This window comes from Marmota flaviventris, chromosome 3, assembly GCF_047511675.1.
Source record: "Marmota flaviventris isolate mMarFla1 chromosome 3, mMarFla1.hap1, whole genome shotgun sequence".
Lineage (NCBI taxonomy): Eukaryota > Metazoa > Chordata > Mammalia > Rodentia > Sciuridae > Marmota > Marmota flaviventris.
This window is the reverse complement of record NC_092500.1, coordinates 15,639,661-15,660,779: the sequence shown is the minus strand read 5'-3', so window position 1 is coordinate 15,660,779 and position 21,119 is coordinate 15,639,661. Positions and strand designations below refer to the sequence as shown.

Sequence of the window (21,119 nt, the reverse complement as noted above, 5' to 3'; positions counted from 1 at the left end):
GACACTGGTAACATGTTTTCAGTGGCTTAACTTTTAAACTTAATAGTGTCTTTTGGACATTTTCCATATTAATGCATGTACATGTATTTGAATATATGTATAAATTATTATTTTTCTGTTTATTAGTAAAGTATCTTCCTTCACATATGTAGTTTATTTAGTTTGTTCCCTATTAATAGAATATTTAGGTTTTTTCTAATTTTTCCCCAATTATAAGCAATAAGTTATTTACTTTTAATTTAAAGTGAATTTAAGTGCTTTATGCACATTGGAAGAGAAATCTCCTAACTCCTGTTCAGGACAGAAACTTATGGTGGTTATGATTTTAAAGTAAATAATTTTCCTTTTTTGTAAAATTAGAACTCAGAGTGTTTAGCACCACATAAAATTATTAGAAACTACGTGATCTTGTATATGTTGCTGTCCTGATAAAAGAAAAATTCTTTGATGTTTCCCTTTGGTTTTCTCTTTTAAACTCAACTCAGTCTTTATATCTGAAAAGTAGTTTTATTTCCATGGGGAATGTCAGCCTGGCTATTAATGGAATAAATATTTAAAATAAACTCTTTTATTCTGTCCTATAAAATGTAACTTTAAGCCCATGTTCTTGAAAACACAAAACAAAACCTACAACCCTTTCCTATCCTGCTGACAGGAGGCCCAAGGTAATGACAGAATGGAGCTTTGCCAGGTCCTAAGGAAAACAGTTTCTTCAACCAAGAGCTACTCAGAAAGTACCCACTCTCACTACACTAGGAACATATTTCAATACATGAGTATTAAAAGAAAAATGGATGGATAAATGAATAAGTAGAAAATCTTGGGCCAGATACATCACAACTAAATTTCTATGACAGATTAGGACCTAGTTTCTTGAAATCACTTCTCTCCATGGGACTGTCAACCACCGAAATGTTAGGGTTCCACCTTCCAATCACTTGAGGTTAGAAGACCATGGATTCTGAGTGTGATACCTGTTACTGTCAGCAAAGGCCTAAGAATAATTTGGCTCCTCCTTCCTATTGAAATATCTGAGGTGCTTTGTCATTTAATCAAAAACTGGGTTTTCTGCAGAAATGTGTTATGAAAGTAATTAAGATTCTGGCACCTATGAGATGAACTCTTCCCTTTTGTTTAAAACCTTTAGCAATACTGTCCAATAAAAATATAGTGCAAGCCACTGATACAACTTCACATTTTCTAGTAGCCACATTTAAAAAGTAAGAAGAAACAGGTGAAATTAATAATAAATATTTTAACTTAACTCCGTATATTCAAAATAGTATCACATCAACATGTAATCAGTGTAAGAATCCTAAAATATTTTACTTTCTTTTTTCTACTACAAGTGTTCAAAATCTGATGTGCATTTATAGTGTGCATATCTCATCTTGGATGTTAAATTTCATCAGAAATACTCAATCTAATCTGATTTCATAACATTTTTAGTTGCAAAAGTAGATTCATAAATGTAAGCTACTCTGAACATAATTAGAAGGTTTTAAATAATCAGTTGAGGGGCTGGGGCTGTAGTTCAGTGGTAAAGTGCTTGCCTCAAATGTGTGAGGCACTGGGTTCGATCCTTAGCACCACATAAAAATAAATATACTGTATGTTTATCTACAACTAAATAAATATTTTCTTAAAAAATAATCAGTTGAATTTTTAAATGTATATTTGAGTTTCAAATTTTTAAATAAGTAAAATAAAAAATTTATTTCCTCAGTCACACTGGCCTAACATTTCAAGTGCAAAGTAGCCATAGTTAGCTGGACACAGTGGCACACACCTGTAATCCCAGAGGCTTGGGAGGGTAAGGCAGAAGGATCACGATTTCAAAGCCAGCCTCAGCAAAAGTGAGGTACTGAGCAACTCAGTGAGACCCTGTCTCTAAGTAAAATACAAAATAGTGCTGGGGATGTGGCTCAGTGATCAAGTGCCCCTGAGTTCAATCCCCATTAACTGTCCCCCCCCTCAAAAAAAGTAGGCATAGTTAGTGAGTGGTTATGCTTTTAGTCCTCATACAGTGTCCTTAAAGGGGATATGTTCCTCTCTAACGTGACAGCCTTCTCGTTGATAACGTGACAGCCTACCCATCCATATGCATATTACTAATACTGTATTTCTGTATTCAACATACTAATTTCTCTATATATTATATGTTAATAGTATGTTATAATAGTGCTTTATTTTTATGTATGCAATTCTATGCTGTCTCCCTTTTCTTGTATGTCTATCACTAATTCAGTTTTTATAATAATAGAAATTTTTAAGTTCTTAAGTTTTATTGTATTTTATTTAAGTATGTTTTTATTTTTCAGTTTTGCTAGCATCAAAATGTATAATCTTATAAATTCCTGGGGGAACTAGATAAAGATATTTTTATACTCTTTAAGAGACATTGATTTTAGTGCTTGACTCAGATGTCTAATTCTTGATTGGTAGAGATACCACCCACTTGGAGATTGAACCCTTCACTCTTCTCGGTGTTTGTGCTGGCCTGATCCCATATCCTCATCATAACCAGTCCCCAAGAAACACCTATCAGTGTGCCATGGGGAAACAAGCCATGGGTAAGATATCTTTCTCAAGCTTGATTTTAAATACTTGCAGGAAAGACTTACATTTTTATTCTTCACTAGTAGCATGTATTTGGTTCTATCAGGCATTGGTGATGCCTGAGAGTTGCCTGTGGAACTTGCAGTGCTTGCAGGAGCCCTGTCCTGATTAAAACTTAAAACAGAAATTCAGAAAATCGCTCTGAACTTGTTCCCTTAACAGAGTGACATATAATAAATATCACAGAATTAAAAGCAAGTAAATATGAAGAGCAAAGTTCTACAAAATGTAAATTGTTAACTCAGAGAAATGGGAGAAAGCAAAAAAAAACTCAAGGTGAAGGGAGGAGGCAGAGAAAAAATAAAGATGCACATTATGTGCTAGAATGTAACTAGGATTTGTCTGGGTGATAATCATTAAACTCATTATATCCTTGTAGTTGCCTCTGCATCTCCTAAAACTACTACACCTGAGTTCATTTTCCTTCTTTTATATTTTCCTTTCTTTTCATCTCTCCATCTACTAATTTATCTATCAGTCCATCCATTCATCATCCAACCATTCATCACATTTGTTGAGCAAGACTATACCATATAAGGGTGTAACCTGAAAACAGATGAGACAGAGTCCTGTGCCTAAGGAGATCCCAGCCTAGTAGGAGAGACCAAACCAACAAAACAGTAATTCAGTGTAGTTCAGTGAATGTTTAATAAATCAGCAGCCAGAGCCTAAAGAAATTAGAGGAGGAAGATAGAGCTGAGCTTGGCCTTGAAAGAGTGTTTTTCAAGGGTGGTGGAAATGTAAGCATTTCAGTGGGAAGTCTTGGTACTTTAGTGTGGCTATCTGATATTGAATGGAAGAAGTGTGTTTGAGAAGTACCGTATATTGAGTTTATGTTTTGTCTTGAAGATGATACAGAGGGAATTCCAATGCCTGCCCCACCACACCAAAAAAAAAAAAAAACAAGTTTTGCTTATAAACTTTTGAAATGGTTTTTTAAAATCATTTTAAACATAGTAAATTTTCTATAGATATATGCCTATGACATAAATATGATTTGCCATTCTCTAATTTTAAGGGATGTAAGGAACTTCAAGAAGAAGTTGTGAAAGTGTAGAGGGGAAGGTTTTTGCATTGCCTTTGGGGGTCAGTCAGAGTGCAGTCAGCTTCTTGCTAACTGACAACCATCTGAGCTGACCATAATTTGATGATTAAGGAATCCTATTTCTTTATTATGAATAGAGAGTAGACATATTACTTTTCAGTTTTTTATATTGCCCTTTGTCTAGCTGGGAAGAAATAAAAGCATGTTGCTCTGCTACCATTTACCTGAATGATATAAGGCTTGGACAGTTGGGAATAATTCCCAGTGGGAAAATCTAAACAGCAGCTCATCAGTTTTGCCTTCCCATTCATCCTCAGTGGCAGTGGAGGCTGAGGTCCTGCTTGTGCCTCTGACTCACTAACAAGTTGAAATATACAGTGCTGAACCCTGTGTGTCATGAAAGGGCTATCACTTCTATTGGGTTTACCAAACCATTTTGTTTCATGATGTGAATCCCGGCTGAAACAATATACCTTTTGTGTAGAACCTTCAGTAGAATTAAGGGAAGACTAATCACTTCATCACTAATGCCACTCTTTATGTGTTTGAAGATTAAAACCAAAGAGCTGCATCTATCTCCACTTAGTGAAGCTTTTTTAAAAATAAAGAATAGGCATAAAGGAAAGAAATAATATTTTTATTTTTATAACACCACTCTCCACAAATAAAACAAAACATAAAAACAACCTTTATTTTGTGGCCCTGAGTATCTGAAGCGTTGGGTTAGTTACCACACACAGTTAAGCAGGATCAGTGTGTACAGAAAGCCAATTCAGTGTCTGTAGAGTTCTTTTGTAGTTTTCTGTGTGAAGGTTTTTTTCCTCGTTTTGTTTTGAGTGTCATTTGCAATTCATTGTCTGTGTTTTCTGAGGTTGGTGTATTCAGCTGCTCTGACCCTGGGTCCTGCACATTTAGCTCCTTGGATACAATCCTCTGACGTTACTGCTGACGCTAGGAAGACAAAAGCCACTGAATATCTTAAGTAATAAAAAAAAAAAAAGCCTTTGTTACTATTTGTTATTACAAAACACCTGACTGGAAAGAAAAGCATTGAGATAAAAGTACATTTAAAGTTAGCACATAACATGGCCACATATCTCTTTGGACACTGAAATAGCTGCAGAAGTATTGAGCAAGGTCTATATGAAAAATCACAAAAGGAAAAGGTCAGTAGAGGGAGAAAATCCACAGCCGAGTTCCGGGTTTAAAAAGCAGACCTACGCTTTTGAGTGGACTTCTGGATCATTTTAATTCCATGGAGTCTTGGCAGCTGATAACTAAAAATCATGTTCTCCCATTTTAAATAGGAGCCATCAATGAAGACTGTTTAAATCTCACAGAGATTCTTTGTAAATTTTCTTAAGTAATATTTTAGTTGCTGTTTATCTGTTACTCTATATGGAAAGTGAAAGACTAGTCCAGAGTTGATTCACTAAATATTCTAGCCAACCTGAAAAATTGCTGTGTACCAACGCCTATCCCTTTAATACCAACCTTCCCGTCCCATCAACAGTGTGAGGAAAGAAGTCATTTTCCATCACTGCAAAGGAGACCAACACTAGCACAAAACGGAGAAACTAAAAGCCTTACCTCATACATGGGAGAGATCTATTCCAACATGAAACACCAGTAGAGGGGGTTTCTTAGGTCTTTGGTACTTCAAGTTATTAATAAGTTCAAGTTTTCACGCAGCATCTGTCTGTGCTGCTGAGAAGCTCCCCTCGTTCGTGGATATGGCTCTGTGTTGTGACATGGCTCAGAGCAAGAAGTCAGGTAGACATCTGCAAATGGCAAGGTCTCCAGGTCACTCAGCTCTAGGAGCAAAAGCTCAGTGTTGGTGCTGCATTATGTAGAGTCTTGGTGGCACTCAGTGCTAAGTTCACATGAGTCACACTTTCATATCCTGCCCATTTTATTAGTTGGCAGTCCTCTAGTGGAACACTGTCCTGTTGAAAAGGATCACTCAGTCACTATCAGCTTAGTTAATGAATATGCATCACCGCCCTCCCTAGCCCCTCCGCAGCTTCTCACCAACCCTTCCTGCTTCAACTCCCAGTTGTTGGGACTTGTTTTTTTTTTTTAAACTCAGGAACTAATGCAGACTCTTTGTTTTCAATAGATTCTGTTTCTAAGCAAATAGTTTCTTCCCTTATGTTCCTCACTTAAGGGTAGGAATGGGATGTAATAGAAAGATGCTGGAAATTTTTGAAATATTCAAAACACATGACACACAAAGATCCTCACAAATTTTTTTTCCTTCTATACCTTTTTCCTACTCTTGGGGTATTCTTTGTTTTTTTAGCTATATTTATTTTTGGGGGGGTGCACAAAATAAAAAAAAAAATATTTTTGGCCAAAGTATTCGTGACAGTTCTTTTTTTTTAGAGTTCTACTGTTAAAGTATTTTTTAAAATTATTGTAGCTGTTTTCGATACGAGCTTATGTAGTGTTCCTAAGACTAGAAATGTTGTCAATGAATATGTTTGAAGGTAAAATTAAAGTTTAGTATGTAGGTTAGATTTGGAGGTAGAGAGGGTGATATTGCAAGGTGATGGACTATATGTTTTTATCATTACTGTACTACCAATATTGTTATTGTTCATAATGAATATTACCACTTACTGACTATCCCAATTTGGGTGGTGCTAGAGACTGAACTTAGGGCCTTGCCCATGCCAAGCATGTGCTCCACTACAGAGCTACACCCCAGCCCTCCAAAATTCTTGTATATATTTGTTCTTTTAAACACAAACATAATCCTGTGAGAAATAATATATGTTTTTTTTGGGGGGGGAAGGATGCCGAATCCCAGTATGGTTGAACAACTAATAAGAGGTTATATTATGTCTTCTATTAACTTACTGAAATTCTTCTCAGCTAAAACTAACTTTTTTCCTCACTTCTTCCTAACCTCCATGGGTCACAGTTAGGCTGCCTTTCTGCTGGACTGCAAATTTTAACCTCCTTGAAGGCAGGAATGGTCCTTGTTTATTATTGTATCCTTACGCCTAGCATAATGCCAGCTTAGTAGGTGGTATGGTGAGAGCCGAATAAATGTTCCAAAATCAGTGAATTCTTGGAGCATATAAAAAATTGTTAAGAAACCAGCAACAGATTTTCTAGATAATTTGAAACAGAACACATTGGAAGAATTAAACAACCTGATTTTGACTAACTGTAAAGCTATTATAATAAAGATACTATGGTATTGACAGACGGGCAGACATATAGGTGAATGGAACAGAATTATATATTAGAGTCCAAGAATAGATCCACACTTTTAAGGGCAATTGATGTTCAACAAATGTATTTCCAAAGTATTTCATTAATCAAAGAAAAATGTTTTGAACAAAATAAAATCTCTGACTATCAATGTGAGAAAAAGAATGAATGTCAATTTCAATCTCATACTATATAAAAATTAACACGAAATGAATCATAGCCTTAAATGTAGGAGTTAAAACCATAAAACATTAAAGACTGAAACAGTTGAAAATCTTTAGTAAGTTTTGACTTGAGAAAGTTTTCTTAGGACATAAAAAAATACAAATCATAAGAAAAATTAATTACTTGGACCTTCTCAAAATTAAACCTTTGCTCTCTGAAAGACAGGAATACAAATATGCAAGCCACAGTTTAGGAGAACGTATTTGTATCTCGCATGCATATATAATACATATAAACTCTTCAGTAAGAAGACAACTTAGTAAAAAGATAGGTAAAGCAAAACCACAACCAGGCACTTTTCAAAGCAATAGGAATCACCTATAATCATGTGTGCCTATGTTTAGCATTATTCGTTGTCAGGTAAATACAAATTAAAAACTATGAGATACTACTGTACAAATGTTAGAATTATCAAAGTTAAAAGACCATCATGCTAAGTGCTGGTGTGAAGGTGCACAGAAGCCAGAGGGCTCATACTCTGCTAGTGGGATGGAAAGAAATGTAACAAATCTGGAAAATTCTTGGATAGTTTCTTAAAAATTAATCATTCCGTTACCAAACAACCCAGAAAGTACCACTCCTAGATATTTATCCAAAGAAATTATAATACACAATCTTGTACATGAATGTGTCTTGTAGCATTTATTCATACAGCAGAATAGTGCTCATCAATCAAAAGGAATGAAAAATGCATGAATCAGAATTGTGCCGAGTGGAACGAGCAGTTATAAGAGCATATATATGATTCCATTTATATAAAACCGTAGAAAATGCAAACTAATCTCTAATGATAAAATATATCCATCTCTAGGGATGGATCTTGGTTGTGTTTGTGGTTTTACAAGGGTATATATCTGTCAAAATTCATTCATTTTGATACTCTAAATGGATAAAGTGTATTGTATTTGATAATGATGAAGATTTTGGACAGAGGAAAACAAAATAGTTAAATGCATAAAATGACATTTTTTTCAATATTTGTATTCTAATTTGTTTACATTCTTACTAATCTTTTGCATCCCACTTTAGGGGGAAAAAAGTACTTTTTCCCTATTTTAACTTACTTTTTGTGGGGAACAGATACTGGGGATTAAACCTAGGAATGCTCTACTACTAAGCTAATCTCCAGACCTTTTTATTTTTACTTGAGACAGGGGCTTGCTGGGTTGCTTGGAGCCTTATTAAGTTGTTGAGGCTGGCCTTGAACTTGTGATCCTTCTGCCTCAGCCTCCTAAGTTGTTGGGATTGCAGGCACACACCACTGTGCCCAGCTATACATTTATATACCCTGCTATGCCAGTTTGTAACTTAAGAAAGTTATTATCAAGAAAATGAGGCTTTGTAAGAAACAGTATGTCTTGAGAAGAATAGGAAATTATTTGAGACTGTAGTTCCAGCAAAATGGGGCAATATAAGTAAAATGCAGCTTATAGATATTCTCCTTGTGCTAGTTATATGTATATAACCTGCCCTCTCATGTGCCTTTTTTTTTTTTTTTTTTAACTCTTATTCTCTTTATTTTTCTGCACTACTGGTTATCAAACCTAGGGCCTTGTACATGCCAGGCTAATGCTCTACCACATAGCCACATTTCCAAGTCCCTGCAATACTGTTTTTAAGGAAACTGAAGACAGTAATAGGGGCGTCCTAGTTTGTGCAGGTACTTCAGACAGGCAGGCCTTATGATTTAATTTCTTAGGGAAATTTTTCAAAAAATTTGCTTATTAGCAAAACAGTCATCCATTCATAATTTTTATATAAATTATGGGGATCTGTTGGCATTTTAAAGTTTTATGATATAGAAATCACAGTTTATAAGTTACATTTTAACTTGCCCATACTGTTACTAAAAATGTATGTACATGGATGCTCCCACAAGTTCTTTCAAAAGTCTTCAAAGAAAGATTTTTATGAGATCATAAACCCCGAATATGTGCTTAATGATTTTTGCTACTCCCCTATTCAATGATCAGCTGGAATGCCCGAAAATTATGTTCTGGGCCTGATAGCATAATTTATAGCAGGATCCAGCCTCTTTCGCCATTGTGTAGAGGCAAAGCTTCCCTGCTGCATGATAATGCTTGTCTCAGGTTTCAGGAGACAGTTTGGCAGCCTGGTGGGACATTGCCTGAACCCTCATCTCAAGCTGAGTAAAGTACACAATTGGAGCTGAAATCTCAACATAAATTTTAAAATGATTTCATGGAAAAGGACACATTTATTGTCAGTGAACTTTACCATGATCCTGGTGGCATTCTTATTTCTAGAACAGTACATGATCTGTTGCCAGGTGTCCTGCCCAGGTTATTAGTTGGCACTAAAATAACATAAATTAATTGGCAGTTTGCAGTGCAAGTTCACAAGGTCCAGTTGGACTGTTGTTTTCAGCTGAAGTTTGATAAATTTTCTAGAGATTTAAACACAGATACATCCTGTCATAAAAAATGTAGTATGATTCTTCTACTTAATTCACTTGACATTTATTGAACATCTTCAGTGAGCTTGGCACTGTACTAGGAGAATTTCTTTGATACACTCTACAGATTTTATTTCTCTCAGTAATGATTGTCAAGGAGTACCATATATCATATTTGCTGTTTGAATGGTTTATTTGCAGCCCTGAATTGAGATGATCATTGATTTAAAGACATGAATATGGAGAAGTTAAAGGAAATAAATATTAAGCTTCTGTATCTGCTTGCCTAAGTAGCATAGCTTCATGAAATGGCACATAGGTACCACAGGGCATGGGGCAGGGGGTGTTACTTTGGAGGCATGTACAAGAGAGACAAAACTGCTGTTTTTCTCCTAATGTTAGCATCTATTCTTAACTTCTCAGCCACTCATTGGGGAATAGAGAGCTATGAAAGAGAGATTAAAGAGGCTCAGTAGCCCATACACAACTTCAATAGTGGGACAGGCCTGGCCCCCAATTTTAAGGTCTCTATGTAGGGTCAACATAAGCCCAAGGCACTGAAAGACTTCTCTTCATGAAGACCATGAATCCCGGTGTATTTCTCGGGGAAAAAAGAGAAAGGGCTAACATTCTGATTTTATTTTCAGTTAACAGTGACCCAGCAACACCCTTTTCAGGACCAATCAGGTAGAAAGTCTGATTGCTAAGAGTAAAGAGCCATCCTAGACCCCAGTTCCCTCAAGATCAGAGACCTTGCCTTTCCCCATTTATCTCCAGTGCTTGGCACAGAGTAGATATGCATTAACTGCTTAATAAGTGAATAGTTACATAAATGAATAAATACACTCTTCCCTGTCTTTAGTTGATTTCCTCTTTCTTCATTCATTCCTTCCGTCCTTTCCTGCGGTCTTTTTCATTTAGGACTTGTGTAGTTGTTGATTTCTTTTTCTGCACTATATCTGTTTGTTGCCCTGTGCAAGCTCCTCCTGGTGAATAAAGGATGTCCTTCTCCCATCACCCTTCCACAAGAGCCGAGAGCGTGAAATTGGCCAGTGAAGTCTAAAATTCCTCAAACAAGATCAATTATGTAAATCTAAAATGTTGAAGTTGTTTAAATTAGTGTACCTCAAGTATGATTTTTTCTTCTTTGTGGGATTTTAAATATTATTGAGAAAGACTGCTTTTAAGAGGGATTAGCTACCGTGAGTAAATTGCTTTTAAAATATTTGACCTGAAGATTTTCTTCTTTTTAATTAGCAAAGTTAATGTGTTTATCTATATTCATTGCTACCTAATCATGTTACATAATAGAATATTGCATTTTGTTTTCTCCATGGTCAATGCAGGTACCATTGGATACAACCAGAGAAATAGAATTGATACTCTCATGTATCTGCTAGCATATCCACAAAAGCCCATGGTTAAAACAAAAACCATTGAGCTGATAGAATTTGAGAAATTGCCTGCAGGACAGAATGCAACGGTTGCTGTGATGAGTTACAGTGGTTACGATATCGAAGATGCTCTTGTATTAAACAAGGCCTCCTTGGACCGAGGTGAGCATATTTTCAAGGCTCTAACACCAAAAGTACTTTTTGCAGAGTGAGATATAGGGGGTGATTCATACAAAAATCACTTGGTGTCAAATGTCGGTTTCTAGTGACAGCATGTACACAGAGGTATTCGCATTCTAGTAGTGGCTTTTTGGTTGATTGTTTTTAATGATTGTTATGTTGAGATGATATGTTGAATGTATTGCTACAGAATCTTTCGTTTATTATTTTATTTTCTTGGTGACTTGAGACAGTTTCTTAAAGAGAAAAAAAAAAGAAGAAGAAGAATTTTTTTTTCCCCAGCAGGAATTACAATATATGAAGTAAGGTACCTGTTTGAGAAGCAGTAACAGTATTCAGATGAAAAAGGCTATTTTTTATTTATACCTCTGTTATACCTCTTTTTTTTTTTTTTTTTTTTTAACCAAATGACAACAGTTTAAAATACACATACACAAGCCCTAGCTTGTTGTTTCGGCGCTCTTCTTTCTCTGTTTTGACAGTTCACTTTTGCAGGTCACTGCTTCCTGGTGTGTTAGCCATCACCTGATCTGCAGCCTGACTTCTCTATTCATGAACTGTTTCTCTTTTTCCTCCCTGGCATACCCACTATGCCTTCCCCTTCCCTCTTTGTAGTTGCTAGGCAGCCCTAATAGTACTTCGAGACATGTGTCATTGGCATTAATGTTGGCTGCACTTAATTTATGCCTCTTTTTTTCCTCCAAATGACAACAGCCATGCTTTAAAACTAGATGTTTTCCTTTCTGATTAACTGGTTACGTTTATGTGGAAATCTGAAGACTTTGTGATGTCTGTCAAAAACTCCACAACACAATTTAATGATCTGAGTTTACTGTCCCCTAGCTTTTAAAGCTACCACCTGTAAATAAAACGTCTATTGACACTTAGAAGAAAACGTTTCTCGATTCCATGCAGCTTGGATTCACACTGCAGTCCAGTGTGTTGCAGCTAATGGCTCTTGTATGACATTTCAAGATAACACAATGTTTGCAAGCCAGTTGATTCTGCACTGCTTTTATGTCAGTCACAGTTGACTAGGAGCCATGAGGACCAGAATTTGCTCAAAGACATACAGATGTCTACCTCTTTGGTTGTATAAATGTATTTCATTCCATGGCACCTTTAGATCTTTAACATTACATAAGAGCATTTTATTTAGAAATCTGCTTTTACCTGATGGATTTTTTGAATTCACATTCTCAGATTTCTTGAAAGAGTTCCACTTCTGGTGGAGAATCAAAAGTGAAGGCTTTCACAACCATGCATTTATTTCATTAGTAATAGCTGCCATTTAATCCTGAGACATTTTTCTATCCAAATGAACCCTGACATGGCTCATTGTATCCTGAGGAGATTAGAGAGGGAATTCAGTTTAAAATAACTTGTTGGCCACAGGGGAAAAAAGAATGAAGCTCAGCCACAGAATCTTGGAAATGATATTTAGTGTTGAAAGAATGACAGCTTTTGGGGGGGTAACTCTGCAACTAGTTTTTTGGGGGGTACAGGGGGACTCTCAGTGATTGTGGGTTTTTTTTAACCCCCAAATGGTTTTCTTCTGTCTGTTTTGCTTATTTTTTTATATGTTAGTCTTAAGGCTTTTCCCTCATCTACTAGACAAATAAAATCTAAAAATGTAATTCAATTAAATTGATTTTCATGGAAGAGATAAACTATCCTATTAAAATTAGTTGATTGTATCTTTTTATTTTCTCTCTTCTCTGGAGAAAAAATATTATTTTGTTTGTTGGTTTATTTGTTTGCTTGTTTGGGACTATCTGTAAGTTAGTAAAAGGAAAACTTGCCAGGGACTTACAGAAATTATGCACCAAAAGAATGGGTACTAAGAATCCTGGCTTAGAAGTTAGTGGACTTGGTCTATTCCCAGCTCTGCTACCAATTTTCTGGGTAACTATGGCTCCTTAATTTCTCTAGACCTCACTCATAATGCCTGTAAAAGAAAGGAATTAAACCATGTGGTTTCTCAGAACTTTTTCGGCTGTAATATTCTGAGGCTCCAGGCTTGGCGAGAATCACAGTGTCAATTAGATCTCTCTACCTTCCTCCAGTGTGGCCAGGTGGATTCCACACTGGAAGTGGTTGTAGATTCCATGTTTGTGTGACAGTGACTAGGAAGAGTCCCAAGACATTTCTTCTGGTTATCAATTGCTATTTGGTTTGTGCCAGTCCCAAATTATCCACTGGTATAGTAGTTTTAGGTTTTGGGGGAGGGTAAGGCAGAGTGGATCAGTGAATGGCACAAATCCATTTTTCTCATAGTTTCGTGTTACTGGTGGTTTTGATTCATTTTGGTTTCATTTTAGGCTTTGGACGGTGCCTGGTATATAAAAATGCCAAGTGTACATTGAAACGGTATACCAATCAAACTTTTGATAAAGTGATGGGGCCCATGTTGGATGCTGCTACAAGGAAACCTATCTGGCGACATGAGATTTTAGATGCAGATGGTATCTGTTCTCCAGGTAAAAGTCTTTTAAAAACGTAATTTTAATGTATGCTTTTTAAAATTACAAGTTATTCACAGTATTTCTGAATATTTGATAAACAGGGCAGAGAAAAAAATAATATCCTATATTACTACTACTATCCAGACTCAGCCAGTATGGCCATTTTGGATGAATTTCTGTCCATTTGATTTTTTTATGCATCATGTTTTTACATAGCAATAATCTATCCTAATTATAATTTTCTATTTTAATTTTGAATTATAGAAAAGCTACTTTAAGAAATGTTTAGGAAAGGGTCTTGTTCCTGCACCTGCACTGGTATTTCTTTACTTAGGCACTTTTCCTACAGACTGACTTTAGAATCTATTTTCCCTAAAAGTATAACTCCATTATAATTATAAGCTTCTGATCAATTTGTTGATGCAACATACAGTGCCTCCCTCTGGTGGGTCTTATAGGCTATTGTGGGAGACCATCCTAGGTAAAGAATCACACAGAAACATGTCAAATTATAACCAACTTAAAGAATCACCTGGTATTTTATAGCAAGAGGATTTTACTTAATTAGGAAGATCAGCATCCCTTCCACAAGAAGGTGAGCGGAAATTGGAAAGATGCATAAAAGTTAACTACTGAAGAAGGCTCTAGGCAGTAGGAAAAGCTTGTGCAAATGTCCTAGAGCTTGAAGCTGAGGAATCTGGAAGAAAAGCAGTGTGACTAAGAGAAAAAGAGTGCATGGGTGCATGGCAGTGTGGCAACATGAACCTGGCAGCCTTGTGGCTACTTTCATTGTGATCCCCAAAGCAATGGCAGGATTGGGTGTTCTGAAATGATCATTCTGACTGCAGTGTGGAGAAAAGATGAGAAGGACACAGAGTAGAGGAGAGACCAACTGAGCGCTCTCAGCACACAGGGAACCACCTGCACAGCTTGTCGTGCTTGGTCCCTGGGTTGTCAGTGCTGTATTAGGCCAAATGCATGGCTCCCTGTCATTTTCTCTGCCTTTGATTCATGCAGAATTTCTCACACTCTTAATGCTGGTCATTGTGGCTTGGAAAGTAAGTGGTAGGACAGGACTGTAAACGGTCTTTGAACTCACCATGAAGAAGCAGAAAGTGAAATGGGAATAGTAGCAAAACCAAAGAAACTTGATTTCCTTCCTACCCAAGTTGGTGACTTGCTATTGATGGAAAAAACAATTGTATATATCTCTTAAAAGTACCTGTTTATACTACAGTTGTTTTTGACTGAGGTGACAGTTTATCTTATTAGTATAGTCCTTAAATCAATTAATTTTTAAATTTTATTCACACTATGATCTTATTTTTTAGTTTTCGGCGGACACAACATTTTTGTTTGTATGTGGTGCTGAGGATCAAACCCGGGCCTACCGCTTGAGCCACATCCCCAGCCCTCACACTATGATCTTAATCTGTGTGTGTGTGTGTGTGTGTGTGTGTGTGTGTGTGTTTAATGGCTTACAAAGTCACACAAGAACCTTCTTGAATTCTAGTTCCCACTGTGTGGATCCATTTCTTGCTTCCTTATATGGGTTTCTTGGGCCAAGTCTAACCACATAATTTTATAATGTTCTAGCAATCTTTGCATTCTACACAGATGATAATGATATGTCTAACATTCTTTTCCCTTTCTTAGGTGAGAAAGTAGAAAACAAGCAAGTGCTTGTAAACAAGTCCATGCCCACAGTGACTCAGATTCCTTTGGAAGGAAGTAATGTGCCACAGCAACCACAGTACAAAGACGTGCCCATAACGTAGGTATTGGTTGTGCCTTGGTAAGACAGAAAGGCTGGCAAAAGAGAAGGGATGGGGAAATATGAACTAGGTATTGGTAGGTTATCTTGAAAGCAGGTGGGCATGGAAGATAAAATTGGGCTGTGGAATCATAGAGGCCTTATTACCTGGTGTGAGTTTCTGAACTAAACAGTCAAGGGTTCCCTGTGGAAGGAGCAGCAAGATAAAGGGCACAATATGTCAAAGTACCCAGGTTTTGGTGGATCAGCAGCTTGCTGCTTCCAGGAAGTGGAAGAATTGGGAATCATTCTTAGAGGGTGTTACCATCCACTTTGTGTTTTAAAAACAAATAGACTATACTGGCCACAGCATGGCATCACCAGTGTACTTGAGTATAGTCTGGTTCAAAGATTGGTTGTGTTGATAAAGGGTTAAAACTCCATCAACTTTAGTTTTCTCATCTATATAGTGAAAGAACTAGAATTGTTCATCTCTAGATTCCCTCTCAGCTCTAAAATATATGAAAATATGAAACTTTCTGAGAAGAGCCAGTGAGGGGTATCACACTGATAGAGAAACCAAGCTAGGAGAGAGGATGAGCAGTCTCACCCAGGCCAGGTGGACCAGGCCACGTTCAGCAGGTGGGAAGTAGGTGACATGGGAGAACAGGGTTCCTGAACTGGGCATAGTGGGTTTCCAAACCCACTTTACACATAAGTACCAAGGCCTGCTGTATGCTAGGGACCATGCGCATGTGCCGAGGATATAGGACTGACATAGGCCACGGCCTTGCCTGTCTATAGGGAGTCGTGGAAGAGACCTCCACACAGAAGAAATGTAGTTACTACTGTGAACCTCGTCACTTCCTTGAGAATTTCCCGTACCAGTAGCTTTTCTGGCCATTTTACATGTATTAGTTCAGTTAATCCTACCACCACCCCTTGAGCTCATTAGATATGAAAATGGAGGCAAGGAGATACAGTTTGGTGACTTCCCAACGTCACACATCTGCAAGTGGCAGAGGCAGGATTTAAACTGTCGGACTCCCCTATGCACACTGTGCTTAGTGTAGCAGAGTGGGGCTGGTGCTATGGACTTGTCTGTGGGGTGGCCACACAAGGGACAGAATGGGCAGTTCATCTCGGGGGCAGGGTGAGAAAACTAGCTCAGCCCCACAAAGCAAAAGCTGTTCAAGCTGCCCAGGTGATTATGCTCAGTGGCTCTCTTCTGTCCTGAAGGAGGAATCTCTTTCTATTCAAAGCCCATCTCTCTTCCGCCCAGGTCCTTAATTTCTTCTACTCTTTTCAGAGCTCTTATTCTGTTGTTTTGGCTTTTTCCTCCAATACTTTTTAAGCCTGTTTTCTATTGATTCCCTCCTCACAGGCTAGAAAGTGTGGTCAAGTACTTCTTATCATTACAGGAAAATAATAGCTTTTTCTTGAGTTTGGGTTCCTTTCTAGCTACCATTCTGTTGTTTTTTTCCTCTCACAACTGAGCTTCTTTGAAAAGTCATCTCCATCGTTGTCTCTGGACCAGCCTGCTGCCTCTTCATCCCACTGAAACAGCTGCAGAAGGGGTCACCAAAGATATCCTGTCACCAGAGATCTCCTTTTCACTCAGTTTATTCCAGAAGTATTGTGAGCACTGATAATATGCCAGAATGTATTCTAGGTGCATGGGATAGTGCAGCGAGCAAAATCAACAGCAGTTCCTGCCCCTGTAGATCTCACACCTTGGGAAAGATGACAGATAGCAAAAAAGTGAGCAAAGCCCAGAGCTCCTCAGTTCACCAGGTTCTGTGGACTCCTTGGTCCAGTCTTGTGGTCTGAGGCTTTTTCTCTTGTTTATCTGGGACCCTCAGTATGTGGCACAGTAACAAATGAATGCATGAATGGCATATGACCTTTCTGTAGCTTTGGACATCAGTGACACACCTCTCCCCTTGATTTTGTGATACCACCCTCACCTGACCTTCCTGCCTGCCTTGTTGGTGACCTCTTTCTGCCCAGTACGTCTTGTGCCTTGTCCAGATGTGCTTCCTACTTGCAGAAATTCAGCCCTCCATGCACACTTTTACTGATAACTCTCAGATGGAATCTGCCCAGTGTTGGCTCCATACTAGTGCTTAGACATGTCAGGGACACCAAGCCTGGACCCAAAACATCTTTTTCCCCTTCCTTACCCCAACCCCAGACAGACTGCTGCACCTGGAGTCCCTGTCTCGGTGGTGATGGGCACCACCACCTAACCTGCCACCACAGCACAAACCTTACTCCTTCCTCTACCTGTCAGATGTGCACATCAGGAGCTTGGAGGTTCTGTCACACTCCTCCTCCTCCCAGCTATTGCCATTTCTGGCCCTCTGCTCCTGCCTGAACTGTCGGTTATCATTAACTATTCACCTGCTTCCCAGCTTGCACCTCTCCACCCCTCTTGGGCTCTGCATTAACTGCCTGAGTGATTTTCTAAATTACTTGCCTAGCTGTGTTACTATCTTGAGTAAATAGAGTATGGCTCTGAATGGTGCTGTTGCTTGTGGAAAATTTAGGACATCCATGATTGCCCATGGTCTTCAGCACCCTCCACACCCTCAGTGTGCCTTCATGCTGAATTCTAGGCCCCACATTCCTAGGAACTTACCTCTTACTGTCTAATACAAACCATCCTTCTCCAGGCCTCCCATGTTTGCTCAGGATGCTCCCTCTGCCTGGTGGTTCTCACCTGCAGGTCACCTCTTCTGTGGCAGTGCTCAGCAAACAGCCCCTCCTGGTGTCTGCCACAGTCTTTTCTTCCTTTATTGGCAGGGAGCTCCTTTTGTGCAGGAACTGGGTTCACTCAGTATCTGTGTCTGGAACTTGCAAGGGTCTGACACTGAGAGACTCTTGATATTATCTGTTGTTTAAGAAACAAGTATATGTGTGTAGAGGGGATTAATGTTGGAAAAGCTGAGTAGATAAAAGAACTGTTAAAAAAAAAAATGGTTAAGAACTTGGAGTTGGGTCTGACAAGCTCGAGCTCAGGCCCAGTTCTACTCTGTGATACGTGTGCCCTTGGACAAGTTACTTAGCCTCCCTGAGCATCAGTTTTCCCCTTCTGTAATAAGGGATTAACAGTATGCCACTGTTGAGGATAAGTTACGCTGTGCCTGCCTCATAATAAGCATATAGGACTGTAAAGGGAAGTTGTGAAATTTGAATTTAATGTTAAAATTGAAAGTCACTTTTCAGAACCCACGCTGAGAATGTCAAATATTTTGTAGTAGGATTAAATAAAATATGTCATACGGGTGATAAATTTACAAAGGGCAATTTGAAAAAATTGCTTGAATGCCTTTCTCTTAACATTAGTTACAAAGGGGCAACAGATTCATACATTGAGAAGGTGATGATATCTTCCAATGCTGAAGACGCTTTTCTGATTAAAATGTTACTGAGACAGACAAGGCGACCAGAGATCGGAGACAAATTCAGCAGTCGTCATGGACAAAAAGGTGAATTTTGTCATTTCTTAATTTGTTACAAAACTGAATGTATTGAAAAGTTTATTATCCACATGTATTAGAAATATTTTTTAAACTTTGAAAAATTATTACATAATTATTGCTGTTTTATTTCTCAGATTTTAATGGCATTTAAAAATGTATGATAGAATTAGTCAGTATACATAGAGTTTAAGAGTGGAAAGTTGGTCCTGGGGTTTTAGCTGTACCTGACACTTAACTTTAAGAACAATAACAACAGTTAACACTTTCGTACCACACACTGCGTGCCTGGCAGTGCTCCTTTATGTGAATACTGACTCATTTGAGTCTTGCGCAGTCCTACAAACTCGGTAACATCTTTTTTTTTTACAGATTAACAACAAACAAAAAACAGAAACCCAAAGAGATTAATAGGTTGCCTGGTGTCATATAATTTGTGGCAGATTTTGAATTTTTGATTTTGAACCCAGGCTGCTTAGATCCACAGTCCAGCCTCTTAACCAACTACCAGTCTGCCCTGAGTGTTCAGCAGCCAGTGTTGTGCCTGCCTCATGATGAACACTGACTGTTACTTGAGGTGATGTCCTGTACTTCTAAATCTTGGTTCATCGTTGCTTATAAGTTAGTATAATACCTTCCTGTTTTTAATAGATCGGTTTGAAAGTAATTGCACATTATGGTCTTGCTGATTTTAACTTTATTTGCCAACCAAGTATATCAAATATTCCAGTTTGGTTAAATAAATCCAGCCTTAGTTGTCATTCTGCCAGTGAAACTATTTCAGACTAAGATACTCTTTCATCCAAAATGATTTTAGTTCAGTTGACAGAAATAAGATTATTTTAGCTTATCAATATTTTTAAGAAAGAATTTGTTCCATCTGTTAATATGAATTTGACATCTCTAGTTCACATAATTTGCTGAGATACTCTGAACACCCTTGGAGTATTTTTTTTTTTCAATTATTTTGAGGTTCTTGCATTTTCATCTACTGGCCAATGAGAATGAATTCTCTATACTATAACTATTTCTCTTTTCTCTTGGTCTTAACAATTTCCGAAATGTTCTCCTAAGCCATTCTGGGGTAACCAGAGTTTGATTATAAACCCACTATCTGCAAGAGTTAAGTCTGATTTTTTCTTACAAAATGTTGACACCGGAAGTTTTAGGAGAATGCATACCATGAGAGAATACCCTCCTTCTGAATCAGTTTACAAGCTTCAGGTACCCCAAACTCTCAGTGTTTTTGTTACATTAGAGTATTGTGTGAAAAACTAAAGACTGGCAGGCACATCAGTAATTATCTGCTAGTCCTGATTCCACTGAATTTCTTGAAGGCATAGACAATGTCCTTCTATGTGGTTTTTTTTTGTTTTTTTTTTTTTTTTTGGAAGACCAATTCTGATAGAGCCTTTCTCATAGCAGCCACTTAATAGATAATTGATAATAACTAAATATATGAATAAAATGAGTGAATTGAAGATAGGGGAGGTGATGAGCAACAGATTTTTCATTTTCCTTGGCCTTTATCTACATAATATGTGAGTGCCCATGTATGTGCATAGATAGAGCAGTGCTATGAAATGAAAATTACCAGATGAGTGTAAATACAGACCTCTAGGTAAAATGTCAGAAAGTCTTTGTGCTATGGCATTTTTTCAAACTTGAAGGTTTCTAACTTGTAGTGATCTAAAAGCAGATTTGAGAGGTTTGTTCACTCTTAGGGGGGCTCTGACTTACACATCTCTGTATGAAACCAAGGGAAGTCCCCCCAGGGGCGGTGACCTTTCACTTGTAGTGAGGTGTTTGTCTTGTTACTTTTCCATTTCCAGATGGCTTTTAATCCAAGGGTAAAAACCTCCTGATTAACCCAAATCCCTTGATAGTTCTCTCTCTTACAGCTTCATCAGAGTTATTGAAAGGTTGGGGGAAAAAACAAACAGAAAAATAGGTAGTGTAAGCTTTAACAGGTTAATGGAGGGAATGACATAGGACTCTTTTTTTTCTTTAAAAAAAAAATATTTTTTAGTTATAAATTGGGCACAATATTTTATTTGTTTATTTTTATGTGGTTCTGAGGATCAAACCCAGCACCTCGCATATGCTAGGCAAGCGATCTACCACTGAGCTACAACCCCAGCCCTGACATAGGACTCTTAACTGAATATAATAAATTTATTTTAAATATAATTTTATCAGATAATAAATGCACATGACTTTAAAAGTTCAAATTGTACCCCAAAAGGGGTTCTTTGCAAAGTACTAACAAATCAGTTCCAACCTCTCCCTCTAATTCAGTCTTTCAGAATCAATTTTCT

The 21,119-nt window shown here is 37.6% G+C and overlaps 1 protein-coding gene across 6 annotated transcripts in view; it reads left to right on the top strand.

Moving 5' to 3' along the window:
• Polr3b (RNA polymerase III subunit B) overlaps nt 1-21,119 on the top strand; it is a 129,482-nt gene that overhangs the window by 70,344 nt on the left and 38,019 nt on the right. For all 6 annotated transcript variants that reach the window (XM_071609570.1, XM_027942168.3, XM_071609573.1 and 3 more), the window contains 5 exons: nt 2,446-2,573; nt 10,874-11,083; nt 13,423-13,581; nt 15,223-15,340; nt 18,668-18,810. In XM_071609570.1, coding sequence (XP_071465671.1) covers nt 2,446-2,573; nt 10,874-11,083; nt 13,423-13,581; nt 15,223-15,340; nt 18,668-18,810 — 758 coding nt within the window. The remainder of the gene's footprint in view (nt 1-2,445; nt 2,574-10,873; nt 11,084-13,422; nt 13,582-15,222; nt 15,341-18,667; nt 18,811-21,119) is intronic.